The following is a 23,303-nucleotide window of genomic DNA, read 5'->3' as shown; positions in this document are numbered from 1 at the left end:
ATTATTACAGTGATGTAGTGATGTGCATCTTTTGTTCATGCCTCCATGTTGTAAACTGAAGTTTCTAGGATATGCACATTTCAGATGAAATTGTTAAATATTGGGACGCCTGGGTGGCTCAGTGGTTGAGCGCCTGCCTTAGGCCCAGGGCGTGATCCTGGAGACCTAGGATTGAGTCCCACATCGGGCTTCCTGGATGGGGCCCGCCCTCTGCCTCTCTCTCTGTGTCTCTCATGAATAAATAAATAAAATCTTAGAAAAAAAAATTGTTAAGTATTTTCAGTTTTTTCTGCAAGATGCTTTACCAGTTTTTTCCCCCATATGCAATATATGAATGAGATTTCCCTTTTCTAGATTTTTAAAATTTATGACGATATATTTCAGATTTACAAAAGAAAATATGCATTATGTAAAGCATTAAAAATAATATAAATGAACACTTACGTACCCATCCCTCAATGTAAGAAATCTCCATACTTCAGCATCAGTGTGTCCCTTTCTGATCCTGTTCTTCAGCCTCTCCTCCCTGCACAGAGGTAACCACTATCTTGAATTTTCTGTTCGTCGTTCCCCTCTTTTATTTTATAATTTCACCACGTAATGGGTGTGTTGCTGACATTTGTTCAGCACTTTCTCCCCTACCTCTGACAGGTCCCATTATCATCCACATGTTGGTGCTTCACTAGAAGGACTCCTGAAACTCATCATATAGTTGTGACTGAGATTTATTATAGGCATATAGTCGGGATATACAGCCAGATCGGGAAAGGAAAAAGACCCACCAGGCAGTCTGGAGGAACCATGTCAAGGGTACCTGTGGGGATCACAGAAAACGTGTTGCTTCCAGCAGTGAAATGTGTACAGTCTTTCTGCCCAGGGAAGCTTTCTGAGGCTTACCCCATTTTTATTCGGGACTGGTTACATAGGCACTCTCTGCCCAATCAAATCCTGTTCTCTCTGAAGAAAAAAAAGCAGATGTTCACTGTAAATCACATTTTTATACAGTCTAAGCAGCTGCCTAGTAGGCACAACCTTATCATTTGGTAATGGGGGAAACATTCTGAAAGCCAAGTCCCCAGTTGCCAACCAAGGACTGCCCTGTGAGCTGCTTTAAATGATCAGGCCTGCTATGTTGATTTCTCCATTGAGTGAATCTCTAAAATATATGTATTTATATATATATAGTTTCACATGTATCTACTTTGAACTTTATGTAAATAGGACTGTGACATACTTCTGTGACCTGATTTTTTTTTTTCATGGTTAACTGTCATTTATTCTTATTGCTGTATCTTAGTCATTTCATTGTTGAATGTGTGATGTGTGATGTTATAGGACTATACCATAATTTACCCAGTTTACTATCAGAATAGTTCTTTGTTATCCAGAGCAACATTGTTTCTGTGTTAGGTTATTTGAAATTTCAACTTTACTAGATAATGCCACATTGTTTTTCCTTCCTTCCTTCCTTCCTTCCTTCCTTCCTTCCTTCCTTCCTTCCTTCCTTCCTTCCTTCCTTCCCTTTCTTTCTTTTTTCCACATTGTTTTCTAAAGTAGTTACTTAAGTATACAACTCTATCAGCTGGTTTATTGTTTTTAAATACTTTCTTTTTTTTCCAATTTAAAAAACAAATGTATTTAATCAGAATTACTATTTTTTATTAGATCTAATGTTGTATATCTCTTAGGCTCAGTGCCAGAAATCTCATCTGAAGTCAGTTCCAGTTTCTTCAAGGAAGAAAGAAAGTGAAGGTGTCAACAGATCAGGTTGGTGGCATCTCCATGGATGTTATTTGCTTAGACATTTAAAAGGAGATTTTGAAGGTGTCACGTGTGTTGGCTTGAGTGATAGGTTCACAGGTCAGTGTAGACAGAGTGGTCAGTGTTTTATTTTGTTTTGTTTTTTTAAACACGAATAATACGCTTTGAGTATTCCTTTGTTTTAGTGGTAAGAACATTGATTATTAGGATATGGTAAGAGACATTAAAAAAAAATTATTGCATAGACTGTAGTTTTAAGACTTTTCAAATAGATTAGTCTCCTTCCCCTCTCCCCCCAACCAATGAATATTAAATCACACAGTTCTATGGGTCAGGAATTGAGAAGCAGCTTAGATAGATGGTTCTGGCTTGAAATTTTTCATGAGGTGTCAGTCAAGATGTTGGTCAGTGTTGCAGTCATCTGAAGGCTTAATGGGGAATAAGGATATATTTCCAAGATGACTCATGTGGGGCTAAAATGCAGGCAGGAAGTCTTAATTCCTTCTCACATGGACCCTTTCATGGGCTTCTTGAGCATTTTTTTTTTTTAATTGAGATATGTGACATGTAACATGTTAGCTTCAAGTATATAACATTCAATATTTGTATATACATGGTTAGTGTTCTTTTTTTTATCCTTTTGTTCATTTCCTTTTATTAGATATATGTGCTGCAACTTTTAAAAGTTGGTTTACATTTTTTCAAATCAGAAAAATTTTGCTCATTTGAAGTAAGCTTCAAAGATTAAAAAAGTAAAGCTACTAATTGTTATTTCCATTGTCCTGCTGAGGTAACCTTTGAATGAAAACATATATAAATGTATGTGTGTGTGCACACCTTCAGAAGAGGCTGTACAATTTTTTTTTTACACTAGCAATGTGGGAAAGTACTTTTTACCTGATAGATCATTTGCCTTTTTTTTTTTTTTTTGCCAGTTTGATTGGTATTACATGATCTCATTGTCACTCTAAAATATCTATGATATCCAGGGAGTGCCTGAGTGGCTCAGTTGGTTGAGTGTCTGCTCTTGGCTCAGATCATGATCCCAGCATCCTGGAATCAAGCCCCACATTGGGCTCCCTGCTCAGTGGGGAGCCTGCATCTCCCTCTCCATCTGCTGTTCTTCCTGCTTGTGCTCTCTGCTCTTTCACTCTGTCTGTTCAATAACTAAAATATTTTCTAAAAAAGATATCTGTGATATCCATTGCATTTGAATACTTTTTAATTTATTTATTGGCTATTTGAATTTCCTTTTATCTGAGTTGGCTATTCGTATCCTTTGCACATTAGTTTTTTCTTGTTAATGAGAGGTCTTTGAATTGAGTATCTATATCTGTTGATCTGTGATTTGTGTGAGAGGTGTTTGCCTTTCCAATGATCCCTTGACTTTTACAGATTTTGTTTTATAGTATCTTAAACCATATGGTAAGTAAGATTTTTAATTTTAATTGTCAAATTTGTGACTTCTAATAGTTTTTGACCTTGTTTTGGTTAAAAGGTCTATCTTATTCTAATGGTAGAGTCTTAGATTTTCATCTTCTTTTTTAAGTTTTTATTTAAATTCCAGTTTGTTAACATACAGTGTAGTATTAGTTTCAAATGTAAAATATAGTGATTCAACACTTCCATACAATACCTGGTGCTCATCAAATCCCCATCACCTATTTCACCCATCCCCCAACCCACATCCCCTCTGGTGACCATCAATTTGTTCTCTATAGTTAAGAGTCTATTTCTTGGTTTTCCTCTCTCTCCCCTTTCCCCCCATACGTTCATTTGTTTCTTAAATTTCACATATGAGTGAAATCATAGAGTATTTGTCTTTCTCTGATTTATTTACTTAGTATTATACTTTCTAGATCCATCCATGACTACATTTTGTTTTGTTCATTTATCCACTGATGAATATTTTGGCAGTTTCCACTTTTTGCTTATTCACTGCTGTGAATGCAGGTGTACAGATACCTCTTGCAGTCTCTGCTTTCAATTCTTTTGGAGACATACACAAAAAAGAAATTATTGGATCACACAGTAATTGTATTTTTAACTTTTAGGGGAACCACTAAACTGTTTTTTATAGTGGCTGCATCATTTCTACATTTCCACCAGCAGTGTATAAGGGTTCCAGTTGCTCCATATCTTCAACAATACTTTTTTTTTTTTTTTTTGCATGTGTGTTTTGTTGATAGCCATCCTAATGGGTATGAAGTTGTATCTCATTGTGATTTTGATTTGTTCATCATTGCTATTAGGAATTTTTTTTGTCATTAGGAATTTTAAATTAATAATTATATACCACTGCACACTGTAAGAATGGCTAAAATCCAAAAAACTGGTTCTTCCTTGTAACTCATTTTTTTGAGAGTTTGTCTTTTTATTTGTTTCAGGAGAGTTTGTAGTTGATTGTTAAAACATTTTTATGATGGATATTTTAAAATTCTTATTAAATAATTTTAACATTTGATTCATCTTGTTTATTTGTGCCCATTGGTCATATTTTTCTTGTTCAGGTAGTGCTTTTCTGAGTTTTGGTATGCTTCATCATTTTGATTGTATTCTTGACATTTTGGTTAATATTTTAGGAAACTCTTGATTCTATTTAAATCTTTTGTTATAGTATACAGTTGCCTTGTTTTGGTTTAATGTGTAGGTTATTGCTTGCTTCTGTGGATTTTATTTCCAGTGGCAGTTAAATGTTTAGAGTCCTAACAGTGATATTTTGGTCTGTTTCATTTCCTGATGCTGCTGAGATTCCCGCTCAGTTCTTGGAGGTGCTGTGTCAGATGAATGGAAGATGTTTCAGAGTACCCCATGTCCTTATTCACTCAAGTGAGGGTTGGGGTCAGAAACTGTTGAGATTGGATCTTCTAAAATGACTGGGTAGAGGACAAGATGGGGGGGTGTAGGGTTTTCTTAAGTTCTTCCTGCCTCAGGTTAGACTGCCCATAGAGGCCCTCCATGTGAAGTAAGGCCTTGGTTGTTGATACTAACAGTGGTTCAAAATGTCACCTTGGTCTGTGCAGCAGTGGCTGGGAAGGTAAAAAGTTTCACTTCTCTGCAGCTATTTGTGGATCATTTGGCCTGCTATCCTTGATTGTTGAAGTGGAGACTGGGTTGGTCCAGGGACAAGGTTAGCCTAGGACTTTGCTCTTTTACTACTGCTGTCCTGTATAACTTACAGAGTGGGACCTGGCATGGCCTGAGGCTTTGCTGCTTTTACAAGGCCACTATAGAATGGCGTATTTAGTGGGTTAGGTTGTAGAATTAAGAGTTGGGGCTCCCTGCTAGAGGTCCTTGTTGAGTTTCCCTTCTTCAAGTCTTTTGGCCAGAGAATGGAGGATTTTTTCCCCTATGCCTATTGGTGGTTCTGGGTTGCATACCTCTAGAATCCAGTCTAGGGGGGTATATGGGAGATAAAAGGACAACCTAAAGGATTCACCATATTGTCTTTTGTTGCTTAAAGCTTGAGGTTCCTAGCAAATACACCTTTTTCTTTCCAGCTTTTAGAGTTCTGTTATTGTTGTTGGATAGATAATTACCAGGAATTTAGTTTAGTTGTATTTAGAGGGAAAAGCAGAGAAAACTGAGTATACTGTCTTGTTCCATAACCTTCTAAAAGATGTTTTTTGATTGTATTTAAAATTTTTAATCTTTGCTTTTTTAAAAAATTAATTAAGTAATTAAGTAATTTATTTTTGAGAGGGAGAGAGGCAGAGTGTGTGGGGTTCAGGGAGAGAGAGGCAGAGGGAGAAGGAGAGAGAAACCCAAGCAGATTTCGCTATATGCTGAACCAAATGCGGGACTTGATCTCACCACCCTGAGATCATGACCTGAACTGAAATCAAGAGTTGAATGCTAAACCAACTGAGACACCCAGGTGCCCCTGATCTTTGCTTTGTAAGAGTGTGAATCAGTACAAATACTCCCCAGCAGTTCTACTTTTTCTTTGATATTTGAAGGTATAAGGCTAAGAGAATATGTATGCTCTTTATATGTACATGTATATATGTATGTGTATATATATATATATACACACACAAATACTCTTTTACATATAAAAATATTTTTACATATGTACCTTTATATATATTTACACACAAATCTTATATATCTCTGCATATATCGGTTATGGCTCTGTAAGTGTATATATCTGTATATGTGGTTATCTAGCTGCCATAGTTTACTGACTTTCAACCTAAAAATCGAATCTCATAATTTCTCTAGCATTTCTTCATTATTTTAACTGTGTATAGATTTATTCAAATCTTGAGTAAATTGACTATCCATATAATTGTGAATTTTCTGTTTGAGAATTTTTGCCATTTCAAAACTTCAGAGCAAGGAGCAAATACATCTTTATATTCATTGATTTCGTAAATTAGAACTTGTAGAGCACTTACATATTTTAATCATAGATCTTTGATTATAAACTTAATGAACTGTGAGTCTTCTGAAAACTATTTCTAATTATTGCTATTGAATTTTAAAACACATTTTGTTCTAATATTTAAAAAATTTTAATGTCTTCATATAATTTTCTTCTAGCTCAAGACCATGAAGTTCATCAGCAAATTTTGGCAACTGTTGGTTCTAAAAATACACCTGGCTTAAGAAGAACGTCAAGTAAAAAACTCAGAGATCACCACAGTGAAGCCAGTGAAAAATTTCACTTATCTGTTGGCTCACCTGTAGTTCTTTTGGATGCAAAAGCTTCTGTATTGCAAAATGCTGTTCCATCTGTGGCCCAAAAGAGAGAGACCTACACTTCTGAAAATTCAGTAAATACATTGCCTTCAAGTACAGAAATTTCTCTTAAAACCAGAAAAAGGTAAATTTTTACCTATTCAAATAATAATGTGAATCCTACTTTGAAAATTTTAAGTTATTTATTTTTAATGTATTTTATAGTAAATATTGAGGAATCTTAACATGAGAAGAGCATAACATACATCAGTTTATATTCAGTTTATATTTGATACAGAAAGCTTAAGGTATGCTTCAGAGAAGTTTGTGGGTAAACATTTCTATAGGCTGGAAAAAAAAGTATTTTCTTCTGATAATATGTTTTCTATAACTTCCTAAGAGTATTTTCTCTGTGTCATTTGTAATTACAGTGGTAGGTATGTGTTGGGTCATTTGTAGGGTAGCAGAAGGTAAGTATTTTGAGGGTAAATTGTGGTAAATCTATGTCTGTTTCTTGGGGCTTTCATTTTGGCCTTTAAGAGGCAAAGTAGATCATTCAAAGTCCTTTGCTACTGGGTACCTTTGCAATGAGTGTAACTGTCTGCCTAGTGTCTTGTGTAATTCTTGGAGCCAAGGAGTTAAGTACATTCTAAGATTTTGCTATTCAGAATATTCTGTGGCTCAGGATCAAGAACAGTGGATGCATTATCTGGCAGTTTTTTAGAAATACAGAATCTCAAAGCCTACTCTAGACCTACTGAATCAGAATCTATATTTTGATAAGATTTTTCAGATTATTCAAAATCTCATGAAATGTTTGAGAACTAGTCCTCTAAGATACAGATTTCCTTGGTCTATCTCTTACTTTTTTCCATTGACAAATAAGAAATGTAATTTTCTTTGTATATTTTAAGAGATTACAGATCAGAACGTGGAGATTTTAAAGGCCTAGTGGAAAAAAAATTTTTTTTAAGATTTTATTTATTTATACATAAGAGAGACCAAGAAAGAGGCAGAGACATAGGCAGAGGGAGAACCAGAGGGGGAGCCTGATGCAGGATTTGATCCTAAGACTCCGGGATCACCACCTGAGCCAAAGGCAGACGCTCAACCCACTGAGCCACCCAAGTGTCCCGGCCTAGTGGAAAATTTTGTAAGTGGTCTGTATTGTCACTGAAAACTTTATTGTTCAGGAAAACTTATAACTCAGCAAACTGTGAGATTATACAACTTGCCTTCCTTTTAACCTTCAAGGTTAAATTTTGAAGAAAAAAGTGTTTTGAAGAAAGGAGAAATAGCAAATAAAGTATCAGAAATAGAAGATAAAGTATCAGAAGAAACACAAAAGAGGAGATCATTAAGAATATCTCAGAAAAGAGTACAAGACTCAGAAGATGAAATTCAGCCACAAACTAAAAAAAGTTTTTCAACATTGTTTTTAGAAACTGTAAAACGAAAAAGTGAATCCAGGTGAGTTACTAAGAAGCTGCCTTTGAGGCAATTTTATTTTACATTCTGTGAACAATATCAAGGATTCTTAATGCGATTTAAATAGATTCTTAATGCTAAATGCTATTTATATAGAAGTTAATCTTATTTGGTACAAATTTTAATTGAAATTATGCCTAACTCTCACAGCAAATCACTCCCAAAGCCATCATTAAATATCTACTAAATTAAATGTGAAAGACAGTAAGTTTTTTCAGCTTTCATTGCTTCTGTTCATTAGCACTTTCAAATCTGTATGATACCAAAGAATGAAGGCAGTATTTAGAAACAGAATTATGTCATGATGTATTTCACTATTAAGGGCTTTAACACTTTTACTTTTCTTCTGCTTGTGTTAATAAATTTTAGTCTGTTTTGGCCTCCTTAAAACCTTTAGAGGTTCTTCAGTGTCCATACAGTGATCTTAACTGGCTGCACATTACAGTTAACTACAATTAATGTCAGCTAGGGTTGAGAACCACTGGCCTATATAAACTTCAGATTTGTCAGCTGGTATTTAAAACCTTCACTCTCCCTGGTTACCTGTTTCTGCCAACTTGGTCATACACATTTGCATTTGTCTGTTTTGGCATACCATTTTTCCCTTGTCATATGCTAGTCTTTTTCTTTTCTGGTGACATCTGCTTCCTGGGTCATGGATGGCTATCTTCTTTCTACAACCTCACATGGCAGATGATAGCAAGAAGGCTTTCTGAGGCTTCTTTTATGAGGGTGTTAATTCTATTCATTAGTGTTCTACCCTCATGACTTAATCACCTTGTAAAAGCCCCATCCCCAAATACTATTCCACTGGGGATTAGGTTTCAGTTTATAAATTTTGGAAATATACAGACATTCAGTCTATAGCAAGTGTCAACGTTGTTTCCTAAGGATATCTTCAGTTTGACTAATCATGATGTTTTGGAAGTCCCTTGAAGTAAAATAGAGGCGCAAATTTAGAGAATTCTTATTGGCCGGTTTAGGAAGGCTTAATTTTTAAATTCTTAGCATTACTTCTTTATATACAAAAACTTAATAGATGAGTTATATACAGTAAGGCAAATTAAACCTGTTTATAACAGATTGGCTATTTCTCTAAATGTTGAAAAGTAATATTTCTGTTTAAATATTCATACATTGTGGTTTTCTATTTATATTGACTTGGTATTCATTAGATTTTCTAGAGTTTTCTAATCATATAAACTTGCAAAACTCTACTTGTTAGAAGATAGTATATTTCTTAGTGTATATATATGTGTGTGTGTATAAATATATATATATTTATATATAGAGATAAATCTTATAATGTAAAACTAGTTTTACATTATAAGATTTATCAGGGGTTTGAGATTAGAAAAGTAGAGAAGGCATTTTCATTTCATAATCTTTTTGTATATTTTATTAATGAAAATATAGAAGAGGCAGACACGATAATGCTTAAGGATCCTGACTCAAGCGGAAAAGGCAGAAACAGGAGTACATATGCTAGCTTCAGAGTTTGGGTGTTTACCCTAAGTTTTTACTTATGCATATCTCACTTCAGTAGGTGTTTTGCTTGAGGCTGTTGTTATAAAAACGAAGGAAATGCAGAAGAGTCCATCAGATTACTATCCTTTGAATAATTCCTTCCTTCTCTAGAAAGCTTTCCCAACTAATTGGAAGAGATGCTGTTTAATTCCTATTAGATTACCTTTCTAGATACTTTTCATTTATTTCTATACTGTGATTGCAATATTAAAACTTATTTGAAGACGTATGTGATTATCAAACTTGGAATGAATTTTTATATTATTTAGTGCATAAATTTGTAGTGTTTTCTTAGACTATTATACTTGAAGGTGCCTTGGAAATGACATTGTTTTGGATGTAAAGAAATCTGGCCCCTAAGAGACATCTATACAGACCTAGAATTAGTATAACAGTATAAATAATAATGGCATGCATTTTTGGACTGTAGGTCAATGTCTCTGGGCTGTTTAACACATCTGCGGGTTTCAACTATTCAATATATATAATGGGTTGGGGGAGCCTTAAATTAGTTGATGTCTAGGCTTCCTTCCAGCTCTGAACTTCTGTGATTTCATTAGTGTTTTAAATGAGTATAATTGGGTATTACAGAAATGTAAAAGGAGAGGAGGATTTTCAAGGGTAAGAGAAAATTGACGAGATGTATACTGTTCTTTAAAAGATACATAGATTATATTTCCTATTTAGATTATTTTCTTCACAAAGCAAAGGTAAAAACTTTATTTTTTGAGCTATTACTTATTGTAACATCCTGTTTAGTCCTGTTGTTAGGCATATAGCAACTGCTCCACCTCATTCATCTCCTTCAAATGACCTAACGTTGTTAGAGGATGAATTTATAATTGATGAATCAGAAAGCAGTATTGCCAGTCAACCTTGGATTACTATACCCAGAAAGGCTGGGTCTCTGAAACAGTGCACAGTGTACCCTGCAGAGAGCTCTGCACTACTTCAAAGTAAGAAGTCAAAAGAAAAACATCACAGCGTGTCACCTACAGCTTTGACAAGTGACAAACATTCTGACACAGCTTATGCAGTAGAGACGTCTCCGCCCTCTGAACAAAGAAGACTGGGTAGAAGTTGTGCTTCGACAAATGAACTGGAAAATGATTATAGATCTACAAAACATGAAATGTATTATGAGAATGCAGAGAAATCATCTGGAAAGAAAAAGACTATACAACAACAAGAGAGAGGAAAATTTAAGGCCAATATCCTTGAAGAACAGGTTGATATGGAACAATCGAAAGATAACAATATAAATGTGTCACATATCACCCAAGATAAATTACAGAGAAATTCAGATAGAAATATGGAAGAGTGTGAAAAGGTGATAAATGTTGGTATTTCCAAAAAACAGATGCTGCCTGTGGGTAAGTGTTTTATATTAAGTATAACTATGAACAGTATTCCACAACTTTGTTTTTATAATATTTCTGTTTAGCTTTGGGAAGTAGGCAAAGTAAAACTAAATCTGTAGGCTCTTTTCTAGCATCTGTCTTTTACCTACAACTAAATTCTGAGTCACTTGAGTTTTGTGTAGCTTCTAAGATGGTAGTATATATAAAGGGAAAAGTGAATGGGAAAGACTCATAAACCAGGTAGTTACCAGAATATGAATAAGACAACATCATATATTCTTTGAGGTTTATTGAAATATAAACTGGGAAGAAAAAAACAAGATTAGTATGGGGCTATTTATTACAGAATAAAATTCATACTCTTTTATTCCATCATTTTCTCATTAATCTAACAGTAAATTGCTAGACACTGTATTTAGGTAGTGAAATTAACAAAGATTACTGAGACACAGTTATCACCATTAAAAAAATCGATCTAGTAGTGTCTGTAGACTAGCAGATATACACATATATTCATAGGCCAGTAGTAGAATTAGAGACAGTTATCCAAGTAATATCTCAATAGATCTTTTTATCTTGTTTCACTATATTACTTATCCAAGCTGGGAGACTTGAGAATTAAAAGGGATTTCAGGACAGGAAGCATAAACTGAGATTGTCTCAGACAAAGCTGGAGTATGGTTATCCTCTTTATGTCATTATTGTATAGTGATTAAGGTTTGTAATGATGAAACTCTCATGAAGAAAAGATCCATTTATATTCTTTATACCGCTTTCTAAGTAATAGAAAAGGTAATTTTTCTTACAGGTTTCTTTAGAATAGTTAATGGAATAGAAAACACTTAATAAATGTATTAGATATTTTATATGTACATAATATAATTTAATCCTTCTTGATAATCCCATATGTTAGGAGATAACACTCAAGGTTAAAAAAACTGGCTGAGGATCTGTCTCCTCGTTAGAGCCTATATTTTTTTTTTTAATATTTTTTTTAATATTTTTTTTAAATTTTTATTTATTTATGATAGTCACAGAGAGAGAGAGGCAGAGACACAGGCAGAGGGAGAAGCAGGCTCCATGCACCGGGAGCCCGATGTGGGATTCGATCCCGGGTCTCCAGGATCGCGCCCTAGGCCAAAGGCAGGCGCTAAACCGCTGCGCCACCCAGGGATCCCAGAGCCTATATTTTTTAAGCACTATAAAGAAGTTTTGAAATAAGTGGAAGTGTTTTTGGTAGTCATTTGAAAAAACTATTAGTTAACCAGAAAACTCTCTTCACTATAATTGTGTTTGTACCTAGAGGTTCTAGATGACTATAACATATTGCTGATAAAGAAGGGAGAAAGAGGTAAAGTACGGTGTTTAAGCTAGTTTTTATGAAAAATTCCACTTTAATTATTACTTATTCAATTACTTTAGCTTTCTTTTTGTATAATCTATAACATAGACTTTAAATTACCTGAATTAATGGTTGTCACACATTAGTTTTGTCTGTTCGTACCTTTGTGTATTTGAAAAATTCTGCTTAAAATAAAGGGAGAAAAAAGCCACCGTTTTTATTTTGTGGACCTCTCTTGTAAATGTCCAAATGTCCCAGGTTATTTTTTAAAAATATTTTTATTTATTTATTAGAGAGAGAGAGCATGAGCAGGGTGGTGGTGGCAGAGGGAGAGAGAGAAACCGACTCCTCGCTCAGCAGGGAGCCGGATGAAGCAGGGCTAGAACCCAGAATCTTTGGAATCATGACCTGAGCCTAAGGCAGATGCTTAAGTGATTGAGCCACCCAGGCTGGCCGGCTGGCTGGCCTGCCTGCCTGCCTGCCTTTCCTTTTCTCAGGAGGTGGGTATTTTAAGAAAATAAAAAGAATCTGACTAAACTGAAGTTACATTATAGGAAAGTTTTTTTTCTTATTAGTCCCTTAAAATATGAATTCACAAAATTTGAAGCTACAAAAATTTTTATTTATCCTAAGTTCTTAGGAAAAAAACATTGTATCAAGAAAGTATACTTGAAGGATACTCTGTTTAATTAAATGCCAAATTCTTCACATTGATTTTCAGGTATATTAAATTCTTCTTTATCTAGATTGTTTAGTGACTATAATTTCTGATTAATTACCAGTTGTATTAATTTTCTATCACTGTCATAACAAATTACCACATACTTAGTGACTTAAAAAACATACATGTATTTTATAGTTCTATGGGTCACAAATCTGAAATAGATTTCATTGGGCTAAAATCAATGTGTTGACAAGGTTGCTTTTCTTGTGATTCTGGGTGAGAATCTGCTTCCTTGTCTTTTCCAGCCTCTTGAAGTTGTTTATATCCTTGTATCATGATTTCCTTCTTTTATCTTCTAAGCCAGCAATACCAGCCTTCTTACATTTCCATTTTCTTTTACCTCTTCTTCCATTGCCCTTTCTGACCACTGCTTTTAAGAACACATATAATTAGATTGGACCAGCCTAGATAATCCAGGATAAGTCTGATTCTCCTATTTTTTTGTTTGATTTCCTTCTATTCTTTATTGACTTCTTTTTCTCATTTCACTTATAAATTTTCGTGATTCTTTCCATATTCCTCAAGTTTAATAGTTTGCCCTTTGTTCTTCCTTTATATTCATACCTTGAGAAAATTATTCCTTTGCTTCCATCTGAATTATTTTCCCAAATTTACCTTCAGAGTAAAAGTCTGGTCTTGTATTTCCTGTATTTCCAGATTTCAACCCGAATTATGTTCTCATCTTTTTGAAAAGTTCTGTACAGTTTCATCTTTAATTATGTGATTATGTATAATACCTATCTGCTCCTTTGGTCTTACAGACTTTATGTAATTTGTTTACTCCATGAATATTTCCTACTTAATAGGGGTTTAATTCTTTTTTTGGATCAGAAGTCTTTTCTCAGATGCTTCATAAATGCTGGTTTCTTGATTTATTTGATGATCAAGAAAATTTTTCATTCTGTCTACTAACATCTAATATTTTAAACCTCTTCCTGAAAAAAATTTTCCGTTTTGGTGGTTGTGCCCCTCTTTGCTGTAATATTTGTATTGAAATATCTTGTATTTCCCTGATTTTTCCTTCTTGTTGTCAGCCACAAAAAACAAAACTAGAATTGATCTCACCTTTCTGCTAGATTCTTTTCTTACATCATTGGGATGAAATGAAATTACTACTGGTACCAAACCTTTACGTTAGCTATGATTGCTTGCCATATTCATTGTTTCTTTTCAGTCTCTTTTTTCTTTTTAAATTCTATTTACAAAAATAATGTTTTTCCTTCATATAGGAACATCTTTTGAAACTTCATTTTAGGGCAGCCCGGATGGCGTTTAGCGGTTTAGCGCCACCTTCAGCCCAGGACGTGATGCTGAAGACCTGGGATCGAGTCCCACGTCAGGCTCCCTGCATGGAGCCTGCTTCTCCCTCTGCCTGTGTCTCTGTGCCTCTCTTTCTCTGTGTGTCTCTCATGAATGGATAAATAAAATCTTTTAAAAAAAGAAAAAAACTTCATTTTAAATCTCTTCTTTCAAAAATTAGATTGACAAAATCATGACCATTCAAAACAGAAAAACAATGGTTACCTTTTTTTTTTTTGACTTGGGACATTGGTAAGTAGTTGGAAGAAGCCACATACTTTTCCTTTTCAGAATGTACTCAGAATGTACATTTTTGGGGGGCTCAGAAGTATATGTTCTCAAGCAATGTGAAAGGTTTACATTTAACTGACAGAAACAGATCTTATTGAGAACATTTGACTTAAAAAAAAGGAGATGAAAGAAGCCCACAGAATAAATTTAAGACATAATTGAAAGGGTTTTTTTTTTTTAATCTGTTGTGATTTTCTGAAAACTCTTTGGTTCCATAGATTGTAAATTTTTTTTTTATTTTCTTTAATTTAGGAAGCAAGAAAAATAGCACCAATGTTCCTTATACAGTGTATCAGAAAAAAGATAAGAAATCTAAAAAGAAGCATTTTCCTAGTGGGTCCAAGAAGAATAAGCTTATACCTGATGAAGTGACTTCAACTATTACAAGAAGTCGAAGAATTTCCCGGCACCCATCTGATTGGTGGGTGGTAAAATCAGAGCAGAGTAAGTATTTTATTTAAATGATGTTCATGGAGAGCTCCAAAAAGTCATTGTATAGGAGGCTTTATGTTTGATTTATACTCCCATTTTCCACAGAAAATCTAATGAGGACAAAGTTAAATTGGATCATTGATAGAAATATTAAATCAATTAAAGTGTAAAGATACTGGGCTCTACTATATACTATATTCTAGATAGAAGGATATAGCTGTGGAAAAATAAACTGCTCTCATGGGACTTACATTTAAGTAAAGGAAGACCAGCAATATAGATGTATAATTCATGCAGTGATAGGTAATAAAGAAAAATCAGATAAATGATAGAGATGAGAAGTAGATGGCAGAAGTAGGGGTAGGTAAGAAAATAGAATACTGTTCTTATAAAAGGTGTAATAAGAGTCCATTTTGATCTTTCAGAGAAAATATCTTAGAAAAATGAAGAGGGGAACCATACAAATAACTTGGTGTGTAACATTTCAGACTAAGAGAACAGTATTTGTAAAAGTGCTAATGGAGCATACTTGGCATGTTTGAGAAATTCAAGAAGGCCAGTATGGCTAAAGATGAGTAAGCCAGGAGAGATGAAGTCAGAGAGGCAGACTGGGATAGAGAGTTTAGATGAAGTGTATTGGGAAGCTATTGGAAGATTTTAAGCAGTAAAGTGACTTGGTTGAGTCTTCTTTTAAAAGATTTTCTTACTGCTATATAGAGAAGAAACTAGGGCATGGGCACTAGGGAAGAGATTATCAGAGGGAAGAGATGAAAAGTGTTTGGATTTGGTACTAACGGAGAGAGAACCAGGAGTCTAGGATGACTCAGACTTATTTTTGCCTGAACAAGTAGAATATTTGAGCTCTATTGTTTACTGAGATGAGGAAAAGTATGAAAGAAGCAGATATGGAAGGATGTCAAGATTTCAGGTTGTAATAAATTAATTAGATATCAAAGTAGATATATTGAGGAAATAGCTTGGTAAATGAACTTAAAGTTAGGGAGAAGGATATGGGAGGATGTATAATTAGGGACCTAACAATATATAGATGATTTTTAAAACTTTAGGACTGTTTGAAATCACCTAATGATACAATGAACCTGGAGAAGAAAGCCAAGGATTTAGTCCTGGGAGACTAATCAGGAGTCAAGACGAAAAGGTAGATCCATCCACCAAAAGAAACTAAACAGGAACAGTTAGTAAGATTAAAGGAAATTGAAGAGCACTTAGGTTTATGGAAGCAAAGTAATGAAAGCATTTTAAGGATTGAGTGATGGACTCTTAAATACTGCTGATGACTTGAAGTAGATGAGAGTTAAGAAATGACAGTAGAATTTTGGCCACATGGAAGTTGTTGGTCACTTTTATAGAAATGGTTTCTGTGGAATGATAGATCAAAAGCCTGATTCAAGTGGTTTTAAGAGAATAGGAAGTGAGGAAGGAGAGATAGTAAGATAAGGGAGCATAGAGATATAGGGTCAAGGAAAGGTCTTTGTGTTTTTGGTAATTTACAGGATGTTACATCAATTTATCTGCCCATTTAAAATAACCTCATAGAGGGATCCCTGGGTGGCGCAGCGGTTTAGCGCCTGCCTTTGGCCCAGGGCGCGATCCTGGAGACCCGGGATCGAATCCCACATCGGGCTCCCGGTGCATGGAGCCTGCTTCTCCCTCTGCCTGTGTCTCTGCCTCTCTCTCGCTCTCTCTCTCTCTCTCTCTCTCTCTGCGACTATCATAAATTTAAAAAAAATAAAATTAAAAAAAATAAAATAAAATAACCTCATAGAATGTAGGGGAGGGAGAACCCTCTTGTACTGTTGGTGGGAATACAAACTGGTGCAGCCACTGTGGAAAACGGTATGGAGATTCCTCAAAGAGTTAAAAATAGCTGTGATCCAGCATTACGAGGTATTTGAACCCAATGAAATACTAATTCAAAGGGATACATGCACTCCGATGTTTATAGCAGTGTTATTTACGCTTGCCAAATTATGGAAGCAGCCCAAGTGTCCATCACTTATGAATGGACAAAGAAGCCTGGAGGTGATCACCTAGACACCGTCTACCTAGTAAGTACTAAAATTCCAGACTCCCTGAAGGAAAGCAAGTATTTGACATAAACCGTATTTTTTGCAAAGCAGTTTAGGCGCACTAAGCTACATTTATCAGTTAGGAAATAATGGGAACCCTCCAAAATTTGAGTTCCCACATGCTAGTCAAGAGGTAACTTTGCAAGCAGGTCTTTATAAAAATGACATTCTTCGGTCTGCTATACTATCTCTTCTCTGTACAACGTGGTACATTTATTGTTTTGGAAAAATTTTTAATCTTTTAAAGGAAGTAATCATGAGAAGATGGTAGAAGATTAAAAATGAAAAAAGAATATTTACATTTGCAGAATCTGTTGTCTCTGGTATTTAGATCAACAAGTGAGAGTAGAACAAATAGGGCACAAATCTGAGGCATTGTTGCTATGAATTTTTGAGTCATTGGGATCCTTGATTGATAGTAGAAAGAGATATTATATTATAGCCTTCCTTGGATTTTGGACTTAGATCTGGGTTTAAATTATGATTTCTCCACTTTTCAGTTATTTTGTTCAGTTTCTTATTTTGTAACATTATTACAAATCCTTCTACCTCCGTAGAAGGAGTAAGTGGCATGTAGTTAGTATATAAAATATTAACTCCTGTTACTATTTTTTTTTAAAGATTTATTTATTTATTTTATGATAGACATAGTGAGAGAGAGGCAGAGACACAGGCAGAGGGAGAAGCAGGCCCCATGCACCGGGAGCCCCACGTGGGATTCGATCCCGGGACTCCAGGATAGTGCCCTGGGCCAAAGGCAGGCGCCAAACCGCTGAGTCACCCAGGGTATGGCAGATGAGCATGTAAATATATAGGTAAATAAAAATCTACAAAGCTTGGAGAAGTTTTCTAGAACTCTGAGACTTACCAATATTTCTTCTGATAGAAAAAGAAAGTCTGAAGCTCAAAAAAGCAATATGAGTTGCAACCTAAAGTCATAGGCCTTTGTGCTAGAACTGGAAAACAGTAGAACTCAAGTTTTCTGTCTGTTGATCCATTGCTTATTTCCCTAGTAAGCAACCAAACTGCCTATAGTAGATATGTGGCCCCGCTGCTTTTTCATGTATGTTGAGAAACGTTTATCGAGTGCCCACTCTGAGACAGGAATGGTGTTAGGCAAGGCCCAATACTAGAGTGGAGCAAGTGAGTAACAAAGAATGAGAAATTTGCAGAAGCACTTGGTCTCAGGGTTGTGTGAGTTCAGATTCAGTGTTTGTATGACTCTGAGTGTGAGCACCCTCTTAAATTTTCCAAGCTTATTAAATTTTTTTATGATGAGAACTTTAAGTTTTACTCTTTGGTATTCATTTTGTAATACATACATATATAAAATTATTATATTGTGTATCTTAAACTTATACAATGTTATATGTCATTTATATCTCAGTAGAACTGGAAAAAAAAAATTGCTTCACCACAGTCCTGCTCCTGGTGTTAGGCATTCAGAATATAAAAGAGCAATTTTGATCTTAGGAGTTGTCAGTATGCTAGAAGAGAGAGATAAGTAAACAGTTAGATGGCTAATAAATACTATCAAAGAGTTGAGAGAGAGCTGCTTAATTTAGGGATGGGAATTAGGGAAAGCTTCCTGAAGGATGAATTAGCAATCAACTGAGTGAATGGGGTGAGAGGGAAGGATGGAATGTTTTCAGTAGAGTAGCATCTGGAGATTAGAGTTTAACCTTTTAAAAATTGTTTTATCAGAGTTATTTGGAGGGCTCGTTAAAACACAGATTATTGGGCTCTACTCAGAGTTTTTGATTTAGTAGGTCTGAAGTGAAGCCTGAAAATTTGCATTTCAAACTAGTTCTCAAGTGATACTGATCCTGCTGGTCCAGGGAGCAACCTTTTAAGATGCAGTGCTTTAGAGAAATGTAAGTAGTTCAGTATTGCTGGATTTTTTTGGTTTGTTTATTTGACAGCGAATGTTAAACATTTTTGATTAATGAAATAAATAGGTGTAGAAATAAATAATTGAAAATATTTTGGCTTAATCCTTAAGTTACAGATAATCACTAAAAGATTTTAGCAACATTGTCATGATCCAACTTGTGTTTTCCTAAGATGATTCTTGAAGCAGTGTGAAGAATGGATTGAAGAATGGCAAGACTAGAGAAAGGTAGACTAACAGGCTGCTTTAATAATCCAGTTAAGAAATGCTGAGGATCCCTGCAGGAGAGCTATGGAAGAAATAGATTTGAGAGATATTAAGAATGTAGAAATGACAGAATTAGGGGATTGATTGTGAGTAGGTACAGGAGTCTTCGATGATTCAGATTCCTGATGTAGGTATCTGGGTCAATAGTTACACTTTTCATTAAGATAGGAACTAAAACCAGAGGGGAAGATTTAGGAGAGAGTTGTAGGTGAATATTATACCAGTATCTACATAGTAATTACAGTTTAAGGGTAGAAGGGTCCCTCAAAGTAGGTGCATAGAGTGAGAAGCTGAAGCTGGAGCCTTGGGAAATAACTAGATCTTAAGGATGGCCCAAAGAGTAGTGGGTAGAGACACAGAAAGTGGTTTTGGAAGCCTGTGATGAATTTAAAGGGGTTGGTGCATATACCTAAAAATTGAAAAGCTGTACAGTATATGAATTTAATTTGAAAACAAACATAGCCTATGAGATTGGTGTGTGTGTGTGTGTTTACATCTAAGTAAATAATGTTGGTATTTCAGTGAGCTCAATAATCTAGATAAACATTATGCTAACTTTAGGTTATCATTGACTCTTTCAGGTCATGTTTATAGCAATTCTCCAAGAAGAAATGAATTGTCATTGTCTTACGACTGTAGACAAAAACTTGCTGAAAAACCAAATCAGTCATCTAAGAATACTAAGGAAAAAACTATCCCATTTAAAGAGCGGAAGATAACTACTTCAGGCAGCTCAGGAGCACAGGAGTTTTTAAATGCTAAAGATTCTGGAAGAGTTACTGACCATGATGAAATTTCTGGTTGTTGCCAGAATGAGTCATTAGAAAGTGATGAGGAAGACCTGGTTACGAAGAAAAATCATTCTGGGTAATGTCTGTTATGTGTACAATATAGTTATTTTTGTTGTTTAGCATTTAATAGTTTGTCGGTGTCATTTAATCATTTCTGAAGAAGTAAGAAGCTCTGCTGTCTGACAAACCTGGTTGTAAATCCATGCTCACCTGTTAGTTAGAGGTTGCCCCAGGACAAAGTAGTACTCTCCATTTGTTTCCTCATATTAAAATGGGGACTATTATGTAGTACATGGCATGTGAGTGATATATTTAAAAAGGTAAGTATTATTGTCACTTAAAAGTTTTTTTTTTAAGTTTTTTTTTAAGGTGGTAAAAGCACATAAAATTTACCATTTTAGTTATTTTTAAAAATGTATTTTGTATTTTAATTCCAGTATAATTAACTATCTTAGTAATTTTTTTAAAAGATCTTATTAATTTATTTAAGAGAGAAAGAGTGAGAGAGAGAGCCAGCAGGAGCAGGGGGGAGGGGCAGACAGAGAGGGAGAAGCAGGCTGAGCAGGGTGCCAGAGGCGGAGCTCCATCCCAGGACTCTGGGATCATGAATTGAGCGGAAGGTAGATACTTAACCAGCTGAGCCAACCAGGTGCCCCTTAGTCATTTTAATGTCTAGTTTGATTTGCTTCCTTTTGAGTGAGGTTAATGTGGTTTCAATAATTGGGAATATATCTTAATACTTCTTCTCCTCAGGTGATAATAGTCAACATACTTTGCTTATTTGTGCCAAGTATTTGCTAGGAACTTTCAATGAATTTTCATCAGTCCTAACAACCTAGTGAGTTAGGTATTGTTCTTGCATATTTTTGTTTATTGACATAGTATTTATTCTTTCATTTACTCAACAAATAATATATATGTGAGAAACTGCAAGGTGCTAGGGGTGTATGAAAATAAATGATCATAGTGCCCTAAAGCATAGTAGTATATGTCATTGTAGTACCAAAAAAAAAAAAAATCCTATACACATTCTAACTTTTTCACACCATTTTCATACAACTTTTCAGTTTCTTTATATTTCAGGTTAAAAAAAAAAAGTAAAACCCCTGATTCCCTCATGATTTCACTTAAGAAATAAAACATAGTGACCACTGAAATCCCATGTGTACTTTTGCTGAGCCCATTCTCATGGATATTTTTATACTTTTTCTACATGTGCATGTATATATATGAACGGCAGTGGTATGGTTTTAAAAGTTTATAAAAATGGTTTCATTAGTATACACATCCTTCTGTGACTTGCTTTTTTTCCCACAGTTCATTTTTAAGATTATTCATGTTGATAAATGATTTATTTTTATTCCTTTATAAAGAGTGGAGGTTGGCAAACTTTCTTAAAGGGCCAGAGAGTAAATATTTTAGACTTTGCTGGCCAAGAGGCAAAATGGAAATAGTTATCTAGATAAATAACCATTTAAGATATAACTTTTGAAAATATACAAACCATTCGTAACTCTCATTATATATATATAAAGAAACAAGTGGTTGATTTATAGTTATTACCTTGTATGGTTATATGAAAATGTTTAATCTCTCCCCTTTTTTTTGTACTTCACTCCTTTTTATTGCAAGTAATGTACCACTTTTTATTCATTTATTGAAGGGTGAGCATTTGAGTTGTTTCCACTTTTATTTTTTATTTTTATTTTTTTTAAAGATTTTATTTATTTATTCATAGAAACACAGAGAGAGAATGAGAGGCAGAGACACAGGCAGAGGGAGAAGCAGGCTCCATGCAGGGAGACTGACGTGGGACTTGATCCAGGGTCTCCGGGATCGCGCCCTGGACTGCAGGCGGCGCTAAACCGCTGCGCCACTGGGGCTGCCCCACTTTTATTTTTTTAAATGATAATTTTTATTTATTTTCAGATGTGATTCTTTTTCTTCAAGTGTTAACACTGTGTTATATTTTCAGGTATACAATGTATTTATCTAGTCTCTTGATAATTTATCACTCTGAAAAAAGATTTTTGCCTGTACATACATTTTTTTTTAAAACAACCTGATTTTATTTTATTTTATTTTATTTTATTTTATTTTGTTTTTTAATTTTTATTTATTTATGATAGTCATACAGAGAGAGAGAGAGAGGCAGAGACACAGGCAGAGGGAGAAGCAGGCTCCATGCACCAGGAGCCCGATGTGGGATTTGATCCCGGGTCTCCAGGATCGCGCCTGGGCCACAGGTAGGCACCAAACCTCTGCGCCACCCAGGGATCCCTGTACATACATTTTATACATGTTTCCTTGAGCAAATGTGTAAGAGATTCCTTGTAGTAGTATATATAGGAGAAATAGAATTACTAAATTTTAGGGTATGTACATGTTTAACTTGTCCTAATACTGCTGCATCATTCTCAAAATTGGATGAGCTGATTTATAACCCCATAGCAAGGTATGAGAATTCTTTTTTTTAAAAATTCATTTGAAAGAGAGAGTGAGTGAGCAAGTGAGAGCTCAAGTAGAGGAGAGGGTCAGAGGGAGAAGGAGAAGCAGACGCCTTGCTGAGCAGGGTACCTGACTCAGGACTCTGTCCCAGGACCCTGGGATCATGACCTGAGCCGAAGGCAGACCCTCAACTGACTGAACCACCAGGTGCCCAAGGTGTGAGAATTCTTATTGTCCCATGTACTTATTGAAATGTGTTGGTGTTAGACTTGTTATTTTTTGACAGTGTAGTGGGGTATATTTCTGGATTTAATTTGCATTTCCCTAATTATTAGTGAGGTTAAATAGTTAAATATCTTTCATTTGCTTTTTGTTCATTTTTAAATGAATTGCCTCTTTGTAAGTTGCTTGGCTCAGTTTTCTATTTTTTTAGAAACTCTATTTTGGCGTGTAATCCTTAATGGGTCACATGTATTAATGTCTTTTATACAGAACACATAATTTTATTTATTTATTTGTTTGTTTATTTTCAGAAGACATAATTTTAATGTACAGTTAAGGCTGTACAGTCAGAAATTTGCTTATACCTTTTGTCTTAAAAATGTAACTGCTTACTTACTGTTGACTCGAAACCTTACTGAAAGCATAAACAATTAGCACGTATTTTATATTTTACATGTATTATATGCTATATTCTTAAAATCTAGAAATGGGAAAGAAAGTGTTATTAAGAAAATCATAAGGAAGAGAAAAAACATTTTCAGTATTGTGTATATTGAAAAAAATCATGGGTAAGTGGACCTGCACCCTTTAAACCTGTATTGTTCAAGATAAGCTATAGAATTTATCAGACTTTTTGAACATTTGCTTTTGTATTGATTCCAAGATCATAAAGATCTATTTTTCTA

General features: G+C 34.8%; 1 protein-coding gene across 5 annotated transcripts in view; it reads left to right on the top strand.

Annotated features, from left to right (window-relative positions):
- CENPC (centromere protein C) overlaps positions 1 to 23,303 on the top strand; it is a 77,845-nt gene that overhangs the window by 14,906 nt on the left and 39,636 nt on the right. For 4 of the 5 annotated variants that reach the window (XR_013352274.1, XR_013352275.1, XM_077848186.1 and 1 more), the window contains exons 5-11: positions 1,689 to 1,767; positions 6,307 to 6,589; positions 7,699 to 7,914; positions 10,219 to 10,832; positions 14,729 to 14,920; positions 19,738 to 20,023; positions 22,077 to 22,193. Coding sequence is in view for 3 of the 5 variants with exons in the window: in XM_077848186.1 (XP_077704312.1) it covers positions 1,689 to 1,767; positions 6,307 to 6,589; positions 7,699 to 7,914; positions 10,219 to 10,832; positions 14,729 to 14,920; positions 19,738 to 20,023; positions 22,077 to 22,193 (1,787 nt within the window). In the remaining 2 variants the exon portion in view is untranslated. The remainder of the gene's footprint in view (positions 1 to 1,688; positions 1,768 to 6,306; positions 6,590 to 7,698; positions 7,915 to 10,218; positions 10,833 to 14,728; positions 14,921 to 19,737; positions 20,024 to 22,076; positions 22,194 to 23,303) is intronic. The other variant, XM_077848187.1, reaches the window with a different exon arrangement.

This window comes from Canis aureus, chromosome 14, assembly GCF_053574225.1.
Source record: "Canis aureus isolate CA01 chromosome 14, VMU_Caureus_v.1.0, whole genome shotgun sequence".
Taxonomy (NCBI): Eukaryota; Metazoa; Chordata; class Mammalia; order Carnivora; family Canidae; genus Canis; species Canis aureus.
Note: the sequence above shows the minus strand (reverse complement) of the source record. Positions and strands in the feature narration are given on the sequence as shown.